Source organism: Equus caballus, chromosome 16 (assembly GCF_041296265.1).
Source record: "Equus caballus isolate H_3958 breed thoroughbred chromosome 16, TB-T2T, whole genome shotgun sequence".
Classification (NCBI taxonomy): domain Eukaryota; kingdom Metazoa; phylum Chordata; class Mammalia; order Perissodactyla; family Equidae; genus Equus; species Equus caballus.
The window spans coordinates 41,802,513-41,820,125 of NC_091699.1; the positions used below are offsets into that span (position 1 = coordinate 41,802,513).

Sequence of the window (17,613 nt, forward strand, 5' to 3'; positions counted from 1 at the left end):
TTTTGCTCATAGTGGAGCTTGCACAGGTAAAATATACCACTCTTACAGAGATGGTTTGTTTAATGGAAAGAAGACAGTAGAACTCTTTTCTTCAAATACAAGCACGGAAAACAATATAGGAAACATCCCTGTACCTGTCACCCCAAATGAAGAAATGTTAATTTCTGCCACACGTGCCACCAATTTTTTACAGCAATAAACATTCATTTCAGTTAAAGCTGATGTGCCTTCCTTGTTTCTCCTTCACTTCTCTAAACCTCCTTTCCCTTCCACCACTGTTTCAGAAGCAAATATACAAAGTTAGTAGTTAAACCATTACTAGTTACACTTTTCCTACATAGACAACAGAGTGATTTTTGTTTTTCATTCAATATTGTTTGAGCTCTGGCAGAGTTGATACATACAAACCCATTCATTTTCACTGTTGTATAGTGTTCCATCACAGAGTCACACACCATAATTCACCTGTTTCCTTACTGATGGACATTTAGGTTGTTTCTAAGTTTTTGCTATTATATAGAATGCTTCAGTGAACAAAGATCCTTGTACACATTTTCTTTTGCACACACATCTGAGCTTCCCTAATATATATAATTAGAAGAGGGATTGTTGGTCAGTCTTATACACTTTCTGTTGCTCTCCCAAGTGGCCCTATCAAGTGCAATGAATGATAATTCCTGTCTTTCTATACCTTTGCTAACCCTTAGCATTGTCAGATCTTCAATTTTTTCAATGTGAAGATGCATTTAAAATATCTTTAAAAAACCCCACAATAAAAAGCAAAATAAAGATAGCGACTTTTATGACATGGTTTCTCATTGGTGTTTTAGTTTGCAGTTCCCTGAATGATCTTTTTACATTTTATTGGCCATCTGGATTCTTTCCCTGAAAGTTGCTAGTTTGTATCCTTTGACCATTTTTCTTTCAGATTTTTATTACCAGACTGTAGTTACTTATCAATTTGGGATACTAATCCTTTATTTATTTATTTTTCTTATTGCATTAACATTGGTTTATAACATCATATAAATTTCAAGTGTACATCATTATATTTCGACTTCTGTGTAGACTGCATCGTGTTCACCATCCAAAGACTAATTACAGTCCATCACCATACACATGTGCCTAATCACCTCTTTTGCCCTCCTCCCTTGCCCCTTCCCCGCTGGTAACCACCAATCCAATCTCTGTCTCTATGTGATTGATTGTTGCTGTTCTTGTCTTCTACTTATGAACGAGATCATACGGTTTTTGACTTTCTCCCTCTGACTTATTTCACTTAGCATAACACCCTCAAGCTCCATCCATGTTGCCACAAATGGCCAGATTTCATCATTTCTTATGGCTGAGGGATATTCCATTGTATATATATATACCACATCTTCTTTATCCATTCATCCCTTGATGGGCACCTAGGTTGCTTCCAAGTCCTGGCTATTGTGAACAATGCTGCAATGAACATAGGGGTCTAATCCTTTGTTTTCTATGTTGCAAATATCATCTCCCAGTTTGTCTTCTAACTTATTAAATACTTTTCATTGTACAAAAATTTTTAATGTTAATATAATTGAATTTATTTTTACCTTCATAAGTTGAACCAATACCAAAGTCATACAATTATCTGTCCTTCCTTCCTTCTTTTCCTAATAGGTTAACATCTTTAATTCACCTGGCATTCATTTCTGGGTAAGGTATAGAGACCAGCTTTTATTTTTTCTGTATGAAAACCCAATTGTCTTCAAACTGCTTATTGAATTATTTCTCCATGGTTTATAACGTAGTGTAACCTCTCTTATAATGTACCAAGATTCCATGGGGGCTTGGATTGATTTCTGAGCTCTTTTGTTCCACGGATGTGTCTGTCTGGCTCCACCCTAATACTATATTCTAAATCATTATAGCTTTACTAGAAGCCTTGAAATTTGATGGACCAAGTCTGTTCATAGATACTCTTTGGTTTTCTATAGAGATCATTATAAAATCTGAAAATGACAAATGTGTGTCTTCCTTTCCAAACCCTATATTGCATTTCTTATGTCATATAGCATTAGCCAGTATAGCTGAGGATTCGGGGTGAGAATGGGCATTATGTCCAGTTCTCAACTTCAATAAAAATGCTACTGAAGTCATCCCATTAAGTATGATGATTGCTGCACATTTAAGACACACTTTATATATATATATATATATATATATACACACACACACATATATATATATATATTTTTTTTTTTTTTGAGGAAGATTAGCCCTGAGCTAACATCTGCTGCCAATCCTCCTCTTTTTGCTGAGGAAGACTGGCCCTGAGCTAACATCCATGCCCATCCTCCTCTGCTTTATATGTGGGAAGCCTGCCACAGCATGGCTGACAAGTGATGCCATGTCCACACCTGGGATCTGAACCAGCGAACCCCAGGCCGCTGAAGCGGAACATGCACACTTAACCACTGCACCACCAGGCTGGCCCCAAGACATACTTTAAAAAAAAATCTATTGTGGGAAATTTAAAACATACACAAAAGTAGAGCAAATAGTATAATAAGTCCTCATTTACCCGTCCCAGTTTTGACAAATGGTGCTAATCTTTCTTCATTTGCTTTGAATGCTTTTGAAAAGAAGATATTCAGGATCCCCTATATCATAGAGCATGCACGTAAAAAAACAGACTTTATTTTTGGCAGCAGTTTTAGGTTCACAGCAAAATTGAGTGGAACATAGCATGCATTTTTAGAAAAGCCCTGAGAGAAATTCTGATTTAGTCTTTGTAGTTCTCAATAATTTATTATTAATCTTGTGGACACTGACTTTGGTAACTGACCATGATTTTTGGTTTGGTTATCAGAAAGCTTAGCCATATGTGCCGGGTGGCATGGAGTAATTTTTTCCTCTCAGTCTTGGCTCAATTTTAACTAATTAATTAATTAATTTTTTTGGAGGAAGATTAGCCCTGAGCTAACTACTGCCAGTCCTCCTCTTTTTGCTGAGGAAGACTGGCCCTGAGCTAACATCCGTGCCCATATTCCTCTACTTTATATGTGGGATGCCTGCCACAGCATGGCGTGTGCCAAGTGGTGTCATGTCCACACCTGGGATCCGAACTGGCGAACCTCGGGCCACCAAGAAGTGGAACATGCAAACTTAACCACCGTCCCACCAGGCCAGCCCTTTGGCTAAATTTTATATCCTCACTCTTTTTTTACTTTCTTTTTTCCCATTCCCCTGCTCATTTTAACCACGATACTTCATATTTTAGCTATCTGTGTAGGACACCTTGAAACCTTACTGAAATAAGGCAGGCATAAATAAATGCTTATTCAGTACCTTTCTACAGTCATGCACCATACAAGGACGTCTCAGTCAACAACGGACTGTACAGATGACGGTGGTCCCATAAGATTGGTACCATATAGCCTCTGCGTGCAGTAGGCTATACCATCTAGTTTTCGTGTATTTGGTGTAAGTACACTCTACAATGTTCAAACACCGATGAAATTGCCTAATGACACATTTCTCAGAACGTATCCCCCTGTATTCCTGTTAAGTGACACGTGACTATACTTGATAACTGGTAAAAACTAGGTCTGGCTTTTCTCATTGTGATGTTTAAGTGAACACTTTAAATAAGGCTAAAAAGCTGTAAGAAACAAAGTCCTCCTCCATAGTCAAAATTTACCTTCACGGTAAGAGAATGTTCACTGCCACTAAAATTGATTTTATTCCAGACCAATGGCACACCATCTACCAGTGGCTATCATTAACAACCATAAAGTAGTGATTCAAGTCTACCATAAGACTTGGATTCTACTTTTCCTTTAGCCAATAAATATTTATTGAGCATCTAATATATGCTAGGCACTGTACTAGACTCTAGATATACTAAAGAGAGTAAAGCCCCAGTAGCAGCCTTCAGAAAGCTTATGGTCTAGTGGGGAAGACAGAGAAGGAACTAGCAATTATAGCCCAGAGAAGGAGGGGTAAGCTGTGAGGAGAGGTGCACCTAGCCCAGAGTGGGCAAAAAAACCTGTCCCCTTAGTTTTTCCCACAGTGGTTGAAGATAAAGGACATAGTTTTAAAAGATCTACTTTGAGAAATCTTGAAAAAACCTTCTAAATTTAAATTGTAGGTATGACAGTTATCTTGAGGAAGCATAAGTTTGATAATTTGTCATCCAAAGAAGTGCATTTCCTAAGTGCTCTCTTGTTTTGGACTTTCTACAACTTGTTAGGAATCAATAATATCAGTGATACGAGGGAAGAATGTAATTCTTACAGAAGTCTCTTTAGTTTGCCCATTTTGATACATTTCATAAAATCAAGTCTGCCTGCCAACAATTCAGAAGTTTCCTAATGGGAAGTTAGGTGAGGAACCAGGCTCCAAATTGGTTCCCAACCATCCCTGCTGCCTCTTGGTTTCCATGCCCTTGGTTAACCCCCAAACTGCACCTGGGTTCAGTCTGTGTGACCAAGAGAACATGGCAGAGTGATGGTATGTCACTTCAGAGATTCAAAAGACTTCTATCCTTTGTGCTCTTCTCTTGAATCACTTGCTCTGGGGGAAGCCAGCTGCTGTGTCTGAGCAGCCCTGAGGGAGAGGCTCAGGTGGTGAGGAACTGAAGCGTCAGGCTAAAAGCCACCTGAATAAGCTTAGAAACGAATCCTCCAGCCCCAGCCAATAGCTTGACTGCAACTTCATGAGATCCTGGTCCAGAACCACCCAGCTAAGCTGTTCCTGGATCCTCAGAAACCATGTGAGATAATAAACGTTTGCAATTTAATTTTTTTTCTGAGGAAGATTCACCCTGAGCTAACATCTGTTGCCAATCCTCCTCTTTTCTGCTTGAGGAAGATTCGTCCTGAGCTAACATCTGTACCAATCTTCCTCTATTTTGTATGTGGGTCACTGCCATAGCATGGCCACTGACGAGTGTGTAGGTCTGTGCCCAGGAACTGAACCCAGGCCACTGAAACAAAGCATGCCAAACTTAACCACTAGGCCATAAGGCAGGCCCCGAACATTTGCTATTTTAAGCTGATAAACTTTGGAGTAATCTGTTATACAGCAATGGATAACTAAAACAATAGGTTTTGAAGATCTTGCTGTAAAACAAGGCCAGAAAAATAAATATATTTTAAGTATTCAAAGACAGATGACTTAGGCAGATAGAAGGTTCTATTCACTCCAGGTGCGATCACATCACTTACTCTCTTCACTGATATAGAGGGCTTCACATGGACATAGCACCTAATTTTTGGCTAAAGTATCTAAAATACTAGTTGTTTTTTTTCTTACCAAAGTTGCATGACTGACTGAATAAACTCTTCTTAGGGTTTTTTTTTAAATGTGATGTTATTAGCTACATTAAATGCTAAATTAGAATGTATAACTTTAAAACTATACCAGATTTAGTTTGCAGAAGAAAATGTGATTAGCTCTATATACACTGACATTTTAAGGAAAATAAAAATTTGATTAAAACTATCCAAACACATTAACTCTTAGTTAGTTATGGAAGTGCAAGAGGGCAGGGGGAGAGGGGGTTAAATAAGCACAGGCTAATTATCTCAGAGCAAGTTTTCAAACAAAACCAGAATGGCATAACTATGCAGATTTTACGGAGTCAAGTAATTTTAGCAGAAACCTGGGATTCAAGAAGTGGAAATGGTAGAACTTTTTAGTGCCTTTGGTGCTCCCTCCTTGTCTGCATGAAGAGCCTGCCACGAGGAAGGGTTCTCAGTCTAGCAAGAAAGGACCCCTGCCATTTAAGAGGAAAAAGAATGCCTTCCAAGGAGGCACGCCTGCTTCAAATTCTACTGGACAAGATGATGGGACAAATAAACATATAAAAACTTAGAATAAAAGAACCCTTTAGGGTGTAATTTCATAGAGTAGAAGTTTGAACCTCTGTTAAATGAAGTCTGGCTACCTAGATGTACTCTGGCCAATTCAAGGGGTCAAAATGAAAAGATGACGTGAACAGCAGGAGCATAACCAGCACAAGTTTCTGCACTCCCCCCTTCCCACAGCTCCATCCTCTGGTCCCTTTTGCTTTTATTTATTCTCAATGTTCTTGCCTTTTTCAAAGGCATTATCTCAGTGTCCTCGCATGACCAATCATATCAGATCTGGACCAAAACATGCTTAATCTTTAGTAAGAAATATACAGTTGCTTAATCTCCTGAATGAGCAGCACTGTAAACACATGCAGTAGGATATGGTGAACACTTGCTTCCATGTGGAAGGGGTTATTGGTTCCATCTAATCCATGGCCCAGCCCATCAATGGGAGAGTTTTTCAAATAACCAGTCTGGCTAAGACACTTTCCCCTGGCATAAAAAAAAATCCTTCATTAGTTACCAGTTATTTGCAAGGTACAATTAAAACCATTTAACAGGGCAAAACTCCAGGACAGTACACAAAGCCCTAAAAATGCTTTCCAATCACAATGACTTTTCTAGGAAAATCAATCTTAGATCTTAATGGTTTGCAAAGCCTGGTACTTTCAGAGAAACTAGTCTTGTTCCCCAGACTACCTAGAAGGGAAACTCACCTTTGGCTCTGCAGCCAGGTGTCTCTGGCTTGGATGGCTGGATGGTTCAAGGTGAGAGGAAATGCACTTCTCTTCTATGGTTTCATAGGCTCGCACGTCTTCCTCTAGTACATTGTATTGCAATTGCCAGCTTCCTTGCCTATATTTCCTCTCTACACCAAAAGCTCTATGATGCTAGGAACTGAGTATTGCCAGGACCTGGCACAGGGCCTCGTATCAGATACTCAATAAGTATTTGCTAAATGAATAGATATAAAACCATCGAAGCCTAGACACACAATGTGGAGTAGCAAAAAAAAAAAAAAAAGAAAGAATCATCTTAATTCTCAACTTTATAATTAGCTATTATTCTGACTCTGAGTCAAAAATTCTTTAGATTTTCTCCCTGGCAGGCAAAAAGGTGAGAATGGATTGCTAAGACCTCCTCCAGCATTCTAATTCTATGTACATATGTAAAAAACACGTTTAAAATTCTAAGACTGATTTTTAAATGAACACACCAGAATTCAGAAGTGCAAATGAACATTAGCCCCTTTAAATGTAGGTACTTTGACAACTTACTTACTCATTCAATCATGGAAACCACTTTGGAATTCTGCAGAATTCTTTTTGTTTCTAATTTAAGCAAAACCAAATCGCCTTTTAAAAATTTACAAAAGCAACATGTATTTACTACTAAAAATAAATGAGAAATCATAAAAGGGGAAGAGAACTGACCCACCATCATACAGACAGAGGCCCTACTGTGGCCTGGCTATAAATCTTTCTGAGTCCTCCTGCTATCAACATATTCTGTACGTCTACATTTTTTCTTTATAGAACCAGCGTTATTCTATACTGGTAACGTCTTTCTTTTACATAATATAGTATGAATATCTCCCCACATACTTTGCAAGCACAGTAATCCATAGGGTGGCAATTTAAATTTATTTAATCAATGACCTATTGATGGATATTTAGGTTGTTTACCCATTACGATTAGAAAAAAATGCTTCACTAAATGTCCTGGAAGTTAAAATTTTGTGCACACAATTATGTTCTCAGAATAAATTTCCAGAAGTGAAATTTTTGGAGCAAGGCCGCACATTTTTAATACAGTTGATTTGTATGCAGTTTTTTCTCTTTGGTAGGAGATTTCCATCCTTTTCATAGTAGATATAAACACTAGCAGCAGCCAAAAGTCACTTGGGGTCAAGTCTGGTGATTAAAGTGAGAGATCAAGCTAGGCAATACTATTTTTGGTTGAAAGCCTCTGACTATTCAGCAATGTGACTGGTTTTCACATGTGACTCAAAGTGACCCTGAAGGGAGTTACAACAGGAATTCCACACTGTTGTAGGGAATTGGCTCATTAGCAAACTAAGCATATTACTTCCCAAAGACACACTATGAAGGGGACAAATAGAGCTGGGTGACAATGCTTTCTTAGGATTCATTATGTTGCAGTTATATCTCATTCACACATTTAGAAAGTGAACAGTTGAGTCAATCACTTCATTTTAAAGATTGGCACCTGAGGTAACAACTATTGCCAATCTTTTTTTTTCCCTGCTTTTTCTACCCAAATCCCCCCAGTACAAAGTTGCATATCTTACTTGTGGGTCCTTCTAGTTGAGGTATGTGGGACGCTGCCTCAGTGTGGCCTGATGAGCGGTGCCATGTCCACACCCAGGATCCGAACCGGCAAAACCATGGACCGCCAAAGCAGAGCGCGCGAACTCAACCACTCGGCTACGGGGCCGGCCCCCCAATCACTTCATTTTAAATAGCTGTACTAAAACTTAAATGTATGCAGTATTTTTTCCAGTATGACATTCTCATAAACACTTATTTAGCTCTCAAATGCCACTTTACATTCATTGTCTTAACTTTCATACTACCAGTAAAAATACAGATATTATTCTCTCCATTTTATAGATGTCATTTTATAGACTCAGAAAAGATAAATGATTGGCCCAAGGTAACACAGCTGATAAAAAGCAGAGCCAGGATGCCAATATGGATCTGTTTAGCTTCAAACACCACATCTTTTCATTTTCTGACCCAGTCATGTAGCAGTGTTGAGTAATTCTTAAATGTATCATTATAGGGTTGTTCAATTCTTAACTGCTATGATTAAAATTTCTTAATGACTCTATCATTAACAGTGAACAATCCTACTCTTTTGTAACCTGGAAGTGAAGTGAACAAAACTGGAGGTACTGCTTTATGAATAGGCTCATTTATATTAAGAAATACTGGCAGTAACTAGAAAACCCATTTATTCAATTTGAATAAAGTAAATATTGATACTAGACTTTACATTTAAAGAGACTTGTCTGGCAAGTGAGTCATGTTTTAACAATAACCATAGTAAAAGGGAAAAAATTAGAGCAGTAAGTTAAATAAAAGGCTAATAAAACCTGGAGGAAACAGTTCAGTGTTTTCTCATAAACCCCAAGAACACTAAACATATATTATGTTGCATAAGGAGTCATTTCAAGAAAAAACTGAAAACAATCCAATAGTAGAGTCAGCACTAAGAATTTCAATGATATCCAACTCAAAAATGCATAGGGAGAGTAAAGTTATTTTATTAAATCATGCACATCACGTGTGTTAGTGCAAATAGTTTAATCTGTACTCGAGAAATTCTATTGTACTTTATATCTTTACAAAATAGATTTAAAACAATTATTTACTTTAAAAAATGTAATTCTGAAGTTAAGCATTTCAGAACAATATTTGCAATAACCTATATACAAGAGGTACTGGGTACCACTGGCATATCAGCATTCTGTGGTGGAGTGGCTTCCTGCAACAGAAAATGATGAAATGAACTATATGACAGTATTTTCTACAAGTCATTTGTGACTAATTCCTCCATAAATCTAGTGATTCTCCCAACAGCAAATCCCAAATAGCTTAAAATATAACCTTTAAAGTATAAACAATGACTGCCAAACAGCACAAGGCAAATTATATCCTAAACTTCTATTTCAATATGTGGCTAGGCCTGTGGATTGCCACAGAACATCCAAGCCAATTCACTGACATTCCCTCCCAGTCTTCATTGACTGAAAATTTTAACTATATGATACTTTAGGATATTCTATGACCTAAATAAACTTTATTGACATAACTGTGGTGCCGCACAAAACCATAGCTAAACTTTCACTTCTGTGTCTTAAATTTATAATATCAAGCAGTGTTTAGGTGCTTCACTGTGCATGGAACACTATTAACCTTGGGAATAGTGCTTCTCATTAACAGAACGTCCCAATTAACAACAATAAAAAGAAAATAACCATTTGCATACCCAACCAGGAAATTTGTTGGTAGGTAACAACAGCTCACCTCAAACGTGAATTAGCTTTGAAATATCATAACCAAATTAAGTCAGTAAAAGCTTATCTAGAGAGATATTAATTCTTTCTTCAATTAAACATGCTTAGAGGAAGAGATGATAGGAAAAAAAAAACCCATGCTTCCTAAAATGCTGTATATGAGAAAGTAACTTGGCTTTTAAAGAAAATATCTCTTTAAATACATGAGGTTTAATAAATTACATTCCAATTGACTCAACAGTTTGGTTTACTGCACTGAAATTGTATAATTACTGTTTTTGCTCCCAGAAATACTTCAGTTTGCTCAAGAAAATACACACTCTCATGGAAAGTTTTTCAAAGTTGATGCCCTCCACATCATCAAATCACATTAAGGCTGAACAAATGTGCACATATTCCCCAAATTATCACTAGAACAGAATATTTTCCAAGTGTATTTCTCCTTAAAAAAAAAAAAATCCACACAAATAGTTGTCTCTAAGTCTTGTTCCCAACAGCTCAGTGGTTTTATAACAAGTAAAAATGGCGTAAATATGTAAAAAATATATATATATGTGTATATATTTCAAACTGATAGGCACTGAGCACACAGGGCCTCTCTTCCCATGTATGTATAGGTTGTTTGGTTTGGGTAGTTATCGAATCACAAAAATGAATTATCTGGCCACTAGAATTCAGAGTAAAATACCCATAAATTTAATGTTATAAATAATTTGGTGTACCAAGAAGCCTACTTTAGGCCACCATAATATTCAGAATCTCAACAGACTAATTTAAAAATTACATGAAAAATTGCAAGCAAATTATTGCTTACAGTAGAATCAAGTCACAATTTTATATCCTCTTTATAGACAGATACATTTTATATAATTTAAAGCAATGACCCTAACAGCTGTATTCTTGCACTTCTGCTGTTTTAAGAGGTAAAAAGGAAGAAAATGGTTCTGTTTGTCCCCAGCATGAGTGTGATGCCAGCTTCTAGAGGGAGGACGGTGTACGGACTCAAGAAACGTTCTCATGGAGAAGCTCTGGCCAGACCTGGCACGTACAGCACGATGGCTGTCACCGCAACCAGGGCAGCCAACATGGGCATCCAGGGCCAGGGTTTCTGTGTGGAAAGAAACCAAGAGTCAATATCACATTCTCCCCTCTCTTTTCATACCTATTAACCCACTGGATCCAGAGAGTCCTGAATACTTAACAGAACATTAGAAAAACCTTATCTTTGCATAAGAATAAATTTTTAAAGAAAAGAAAAAGTGGTGAGGGAGTGCAGGTGTGAGGAGAGTCATAATAGCAGACACTCTTTTAGAGGACCACTGTGAAAAAGCCTGATACATCTCAGGAAAGTCTTGGGCAGTTTCCAATTTTGTTACAGTTAAAACCTAATGGTGACTTCTAAGGAACCCTCTGGGCTCAGCCTGCTTTATTTACTCTAGTATCCATACATTACAACTAACTGATGTATACAGATGCCTGGAGTATATTTCTGCCTAAAATGTTTATTTCTTGATAAAAACCAGATTCACATGTTGGAGTAGTTTTATATAAGGGGCTGGTGGGTAAGGTGATAGAAAGAAAATCATCTAAGCTTTGATCCTCTAATTTGAAACTGCAGAAGACAAAATCAGATGGGGTTCAAGATGGGGAAGTGCTATTAGGGACCACCCCTGACTGTCTGATACTTTTGGTAAAGACCATGTCCAGTGTAAAAATGTCACATGATCATTAATTTATATGTTCTATTAATATGCAAGCATGGATAGGCTGTTCCCTGTTAACTTTCAGAGGGCTTTATAGTATCAACTTGCTTTGGTTGATAGCTTTATTTTCACGAGTTTTCTGAGAGTCTTATTGAAAAAGCTGGCTTTTAATGAAATATTCTGATATTGCAGATCAGGGCTCAGAAAGATATGGGATAGGTTTATAGTCTCATAAGTAAATGCACAATGGGGTTGAGATTGTGAGCCAATGGCCCATTATGCTAATCTCATCCTTTTTCATCTTCACAGCCACAGTGTAAATATAGGCAAAGAGTTGAAACAAAGAAACTCTACACTATGGAAAAGGGAAGAGAGGAGGGGGAAGAAAGCTGGCTGAAAACCTCAAAGAGGCAAACTCTTCATTTCTCATTCAAATCTGATTAAACATATCAATTGGGAAGAGGGTACTAATATTGCAGCAATTCATAGTTTACTCCAGTTTGCTAGAGACAAAGACTCAGTTAAAGGCAGCATGTTAACAACTGGTTAGGTTGGAATTAATTCATGGTTAGCATTACTACAAAGGAAACAACACAAAATGTTATGTGATTAGTTGATTGTTCAGTTCATTCGTATGACACAATACATGGCATACTAAATGAAGGGTTTGCTTCAGGTAACAAAATACCTGTGTGTGGTTTTGCCATGCACTATATTACAGATATGGCACAAACAGGTGACGGGGACAAACAGACAAGGACTCAACAGTAGTGCTTGTACCTTTCTCTACCACAATGGACCGAAACACCAAAACAGGAAAGCCAGGAATAGGCCGATGAATACGGCTGGGACGGGTTGTAATATGGAAGGCTAAAGAAGGGAAGGGATATTAAAATCATTTTATGCTATAAAAAAAATATCAGATAAGATGATTTAGACCCCAGGAGGGTGGGAGGGAAGATAGGAAGACTGAGGTTTTGCACTGATTCAAACATTTTAAAGACATCTAATACAATCCAGAATGATGGACCGTGGTATGTAAGTCGGCAAACTACCAGTTTAAAAGGAACAGCTGGAGGCAATGGGCAACGTGGGTATCCCTAAGACCCTAACGAAATGTAGCACGTTAAAACAGAGCAATGACAATACCTCACCAGCTGATGCCCTGCTTGACAGTACATTATTTTTGTTCCATATTCGGAATCCATTAGGATTTGACAATGTACTCCCTTGGAAATGGCTAAAGTTTATTTTATCCCTCCATCAAAATCTTTTTATTTTTTAAACCAAAACTCTTTTGCCTGAGATGGTATTGCTTTCATGCTTAAAAATAAATGCCCTGTGATGCGTGCTTCCTAAACCAAGCAAGAGATCTGATACAATGTATGATAAATATTTGGTATTATAAAGAATGCAGCTGAGTCTCAGGGCTTTCAGTTATGTTACCAGAATATAATTAATTTTTAAAATTGGAAGGGAATTACTACAATGAGTGTTATTACAGAGTAATAGTTTAATACTATAAGCCAATATCATAAAAAAAGGAAATCACCCTATTTGTACAACTATAAATAATAATAGCAAGGTTACTTTTGAAAACATTCTAAATAGTATTAGGGGGATCCATTCTGATTATGCTAGATGTCTTCATAGGTTAATTTAGTAGAAGGTGGTTTGAAATTCCACACTCAGAGGGATATGGATTAACATAAAAGAGAGAAGTAACCAAACCATTATGATCTGATTTCAGAAGAGTTCTGTAATCTACGTTTTTGAAACAAATGCAATCCATTTTTGCTTAGCATAAAGCCTCCAAACCCAATTCATCAACTTCTAAAAGGCTTCCTTCCACCTAAGTAACAAGCCTTTATTTTCTAAACAACTGAGACTTTCTTTAGCAAATGACAGTTGGACACAACTCATGAGCATTGTGTGTGCAACTGTGTAACTGGATGGCCATGCAACATCACTCTTTTGTACTTGTGCTGCAGGTTAAGCGGAGTGCGTTCCTTGGTAGGAAGTGTGTGGCTCACGCCCACTGCAGTATCCAAGCCATGACAGGGGTTTGAAGTAAGTCAGAGCACAACCAACCACACTGAACATCCATCAGTTAGGGCCCACAAAGGCAATGATCACCAAAACGTGTAACACAACATTTATTTAGAGTAACATCTTTTTAAAGACTATCTGCCTTTTTAGCAAATGAAAAACAAATTAATATTATTAAACTCAATTTATACCATAATGTTCCAATTTAACACACACACACACAAACACACACACAGAGCCCTGCAGAAACTCACCAAATATTTCCTAATATTTATAAGAGGCCAAAAAGACACTAAGCTTTTTAGGAACGTGCCTTAGTGAGAATGTTATTTGTATAAAATGAAAACCATAATTAAGTCTCCATTTTTTGATACAGCTATGCTAAGGAGTCAAGATGTGCTACTATTTCTTGGGTAGGTCCCTGGTGGTACAGTGCTTCATTTCCTAGCAGGGGAAAGACAAGCGCCAGATGATGGCTTAGTGACAAAACTTCAGATTCATCTGGGAAAGCTGATAGTTCTTAGGTAAATTATTTTCTTGCAAACAAGGCTCTTCCTCCAGGCAGTCCTCGGACTCTTCTAGGGACACAGGTTTAAGGGGCAAATTCTTACTCAAAAATTTGACAGCACAACGATTCCATCATGGAATTTCATAATGAAAAGCTTAGTTCATGTGTTCTACAGGCTTTAGTTTCTCAAACCAGTAACAAAGTCCTCTGAAAAATCAATTTCAGGACTCTCACCTGCCTCTCAATCAAAGCTAAGCCAAGTTTGCAAAGACTTACATTATTTCCTTTCTCTCGGAGCAGCTTCAGGTTGTCTTTACATTGTTTGAGCTCATCTGTGATTGATTGTTTTTCCTGCTCAGTCATTTCAAACTTCAACTTCAGTTCTGAGAGTACAGTCTGTGTCTTTTCATACTAAAGGCAAAGAAAAAAGAGTGTGCAGACTCAACTTAAAATTGGTATGAAGTAATGGTTCTAGTCAGGCTTATATACCAGACCCTACTTAGTCACCTGCAACACCAAAGTCAAGCCTTTTTGTTTTAAGGAGGATAAGAATCATTTGCACTAAGAAGAAGTCTTGAATGCTAACTTGGTTTTATGTAAGAATTTTCTGGCCCTGGAATTTAAAAAAAAGTAAGAGAAGTCACCATTCTGTCATCTGTTTGCAAGGTAAAGGGTCATTTTTTTCTATTAAGTGAGTGAAAGGAGAAAATCAAAATTTCAAACTGAGCAAAAGAAAAGCAAATGAAGAAAAACTCCACGGCCTAATTAAATGTCAAGGTTAGGAAGTCTGAGTTTATATCCTGGTAGGAATGTTAGCCAAGCTATTTTAGCCTTAAAGTAAAAAGTGTTAACTCCCATTAGGCCTCCTTTTACTCAGCATTAAAGTGTTCTGGGTAAGTGAATTTCTAGGCAAATGAAGCAAAGAAATGTATCTAAGGTACCAACAACTAGAACTGGGACATTTCTATCTTTCTATTTAAAACGTAAGCACCAAATAAAAATAATTTTTAAAGATCTGTTTCTGATAGACATTTTTCTACAGTGAAACACACCACTTCCTGCTCTGGAAAACAGTTCACTGTATAGAATTTGACTTTCAGATGGACGAGCTATCCCTTGCACAAAGGTGAGGCCAACGTGAAACGTAGTATGGTTTGCCCCTACTTTAAATGCTCTGGGAGGCAGGAATTCTAGACTGATTCTACTTGTAGATATTGCATCTTACATGCAAGCTGAGCTCCCAGTCAAAGAGCAAAGACTGTTCTGCTGCTGGTTGTGCTTTTGTCTCAGGCTCCGCTGCCCCACTCTGCCATCTCTGAAGGTTTTAAAAGGAAGAAAGAAAGACAAGGGCTGAGTATAAAATAAATATACTGCAAGTCTGGCATACCAGAAAGGTTTCTCCTCTTCCCCAAATATAGCCCATGAGGCTGGAAAGTCACCAGTTCTTTTCCGCCTATAACCTAGAAATTCCCCCAATAAAGGACACCCTCTACATGGTGCTTCTGAATAATGCAAATACCTTGGAGTGACTAATTAGGAGCTCATCATTATGCACTCCAGAGATAACTATTAAAAGGATGCAAATGTACAAAAACATTAGTCAGAAGAAGTAGGGGTGGGAGGGCTAGAGTCAGCAGAGAGGTCACCAAAAAGTGGGAAGAAAGATATGGGTACAGAGAAGGAGGTAAAATATGAAAGGAACTCCCTGTTACCTAACAATGTTCCCAGAACAAGTTTGGGTAGGATGCCAGAGAATGAACTAAGGAGTAAGATTCATGGACTTTATGACAGTTTTTTTTTGTGGGATCTGTGGACTTCCTTCCAGAAGGCAGAAGGTTACCAGCAGGCTGCCAAAATAAATTCAGTGTACCCAGGCTAGTCTCTGCACGAGTCTCTTAGAACATAATCAATTCTCAATGATCTGATTCTTAACAGTGACTAACAAAGAATAAGTGAAAAGTGATCTGCTGACCTAAACTTTCCCTTACTTTCCTTTTCTGCCATTCTTACATCCAGCCTGTCCTTTCCACCAAAGTACTTAATCATTTCTCTGCTCCAGGAGTTGTGAAACATAATGACAGGAAGGCAGCTCAGTCAGGAAGATCCTGCTGTTAACCTTCAGCATGTGAGTGGGTGGGAAGGATTCTGGCCCCAGGGCAAGAGTGAAGCCAAACAACTTTCCTGAGTCAGTCTTTGCAGGTGGACTTGTGTACTCAATGTTTTATGAATTCTTAAATTAGATATTCCTACTAAATTAAAATATAGAGATGCTTTCTTAAGTCAAACATAAAGATGATACACTATTATTTTTCTCTTAATACTGAGGATTAAAATTTACTTTTCTCATATACTTTTTCTTTATTAAATGTTCAAATAAAAGCTGCCACAAATATAAAATTTAATTGTTGGAACAAAGGTCACCTTTTGCAGCCTTAGTTGCACATCTCACTTGGATATCATTTTTGCTCCGTCTTGCTTTCTAACTCAGAGGTGAAAAATGAGCTCAGTTCTGATTAAAAGGGAAATACCACACAGTATTACCAATACTTTTGGTTCTTCTTCATAAAAATAATCGTATCTGGGCTTGCTTAGCTTGTAATATTTTAGCTTGTCACAGTGCTGAAGACACATAATCATAATACTGTGCACATAGAAAGGAGAACAAAGGGGAAATGTTGAAAGGGGATATGTACATTAATAAAAAGGAGTAATTCATTTGCAGTGGATTACACAGATATAGGAACCTCATTAAAGAATATGTTAGTTACAGACTAGTATCCAATAGTTGACATCAGGACAAACGGAAAGAGAAGCAATTTTACATTACAAAGAAGTGTGATGACCACATTATTTCACAATGGAAAACACTGAACAAGAAAATAGAAAAGAAACATATTGACAAGATCAGACATATTTTTAAATGTGCTGCATTTAATGCAATCCAAAGGCTATCAACAATTTAGATGCTGTGACAACATGCCACTGCCATTTATGGAAACAGTTAAAGCAATTCGCACTGATTGCTCAGTGACCAAAAACAGGCAAACAAATAATGCAACAAAACGGCTAATGCATTCATATTAACATACAACAGAATTATCTTCCAACCACAGCATTCTTCCCAGACTTTGAAAGAATTATAGCATATGGACTGGAAGGACACAAAGTGCTTACAGTATTAAATACCAGCATATTTACTTTGGCACAAAATTTGTGTTCCAATTAAATAAAATGAGATTTCTCCCAAAACACATATCCTTAGCAAGAAGATAAAAACGAACATATTACAAAATCAATATGGCCACATGTAAATAAAAAAATGTTACAGTTTTTTTTTCTTTAGGAACAAACATGAAGATAGAAGAACAATAATCATTCTCAAGTTCAGGATACTATAAGGAAAGGAAAGTGCAAACAAAAACTGCATTGATTAAATAGATCCAAAAACAACTTGGGGAAAATTCATTATTAAAAACAAAG

At 37.3% G+C, this 17,613-nt stretch overlaps 1 protein-coding gene across 50 annotated transcripts in view; it reads right to left on the reverse strand.

Annotated features, from left to right (window-relative positions):
- Positions 1-9,100: 9,100 nt before the first annotated feature.
- The window catches only part of SLMAP (sarcolemma associated protein), a 158,680-nt gene continuing 150,167 nt past the window's right edge, over positions 9,101-17,613 (reverse strand). For 27 of the 50 annotated variants that reach the window (XM_070237327.1, XM_070237314.1, XM_070237324.1 and 24 more), the window contains 3 exons: positions 14,410-14,544; positions 12,357-12,446; positions 9,101-10,981 (listed from right to left, as the gene is read on the reverse strand). In XM_070237327.1, coding sequence (XP_070093428.1) covers positions 12,363-12,446; positions 14,410-14,544 — 219 coding nt within the window. In that variant the 3' untranslated portion in view covers positions 9,101-10,981; positions 12,357-12,362. The remainder of the gene's footprint in view (positions 10,982-12,356; positions 12,447-14,409; positions 14,545-17,613) is intronic. The other 23 variants (XM_070237326.1, XM_070237313.1, XM_070237323.1 and 20 more) reach the window with 1 other exon arrangement.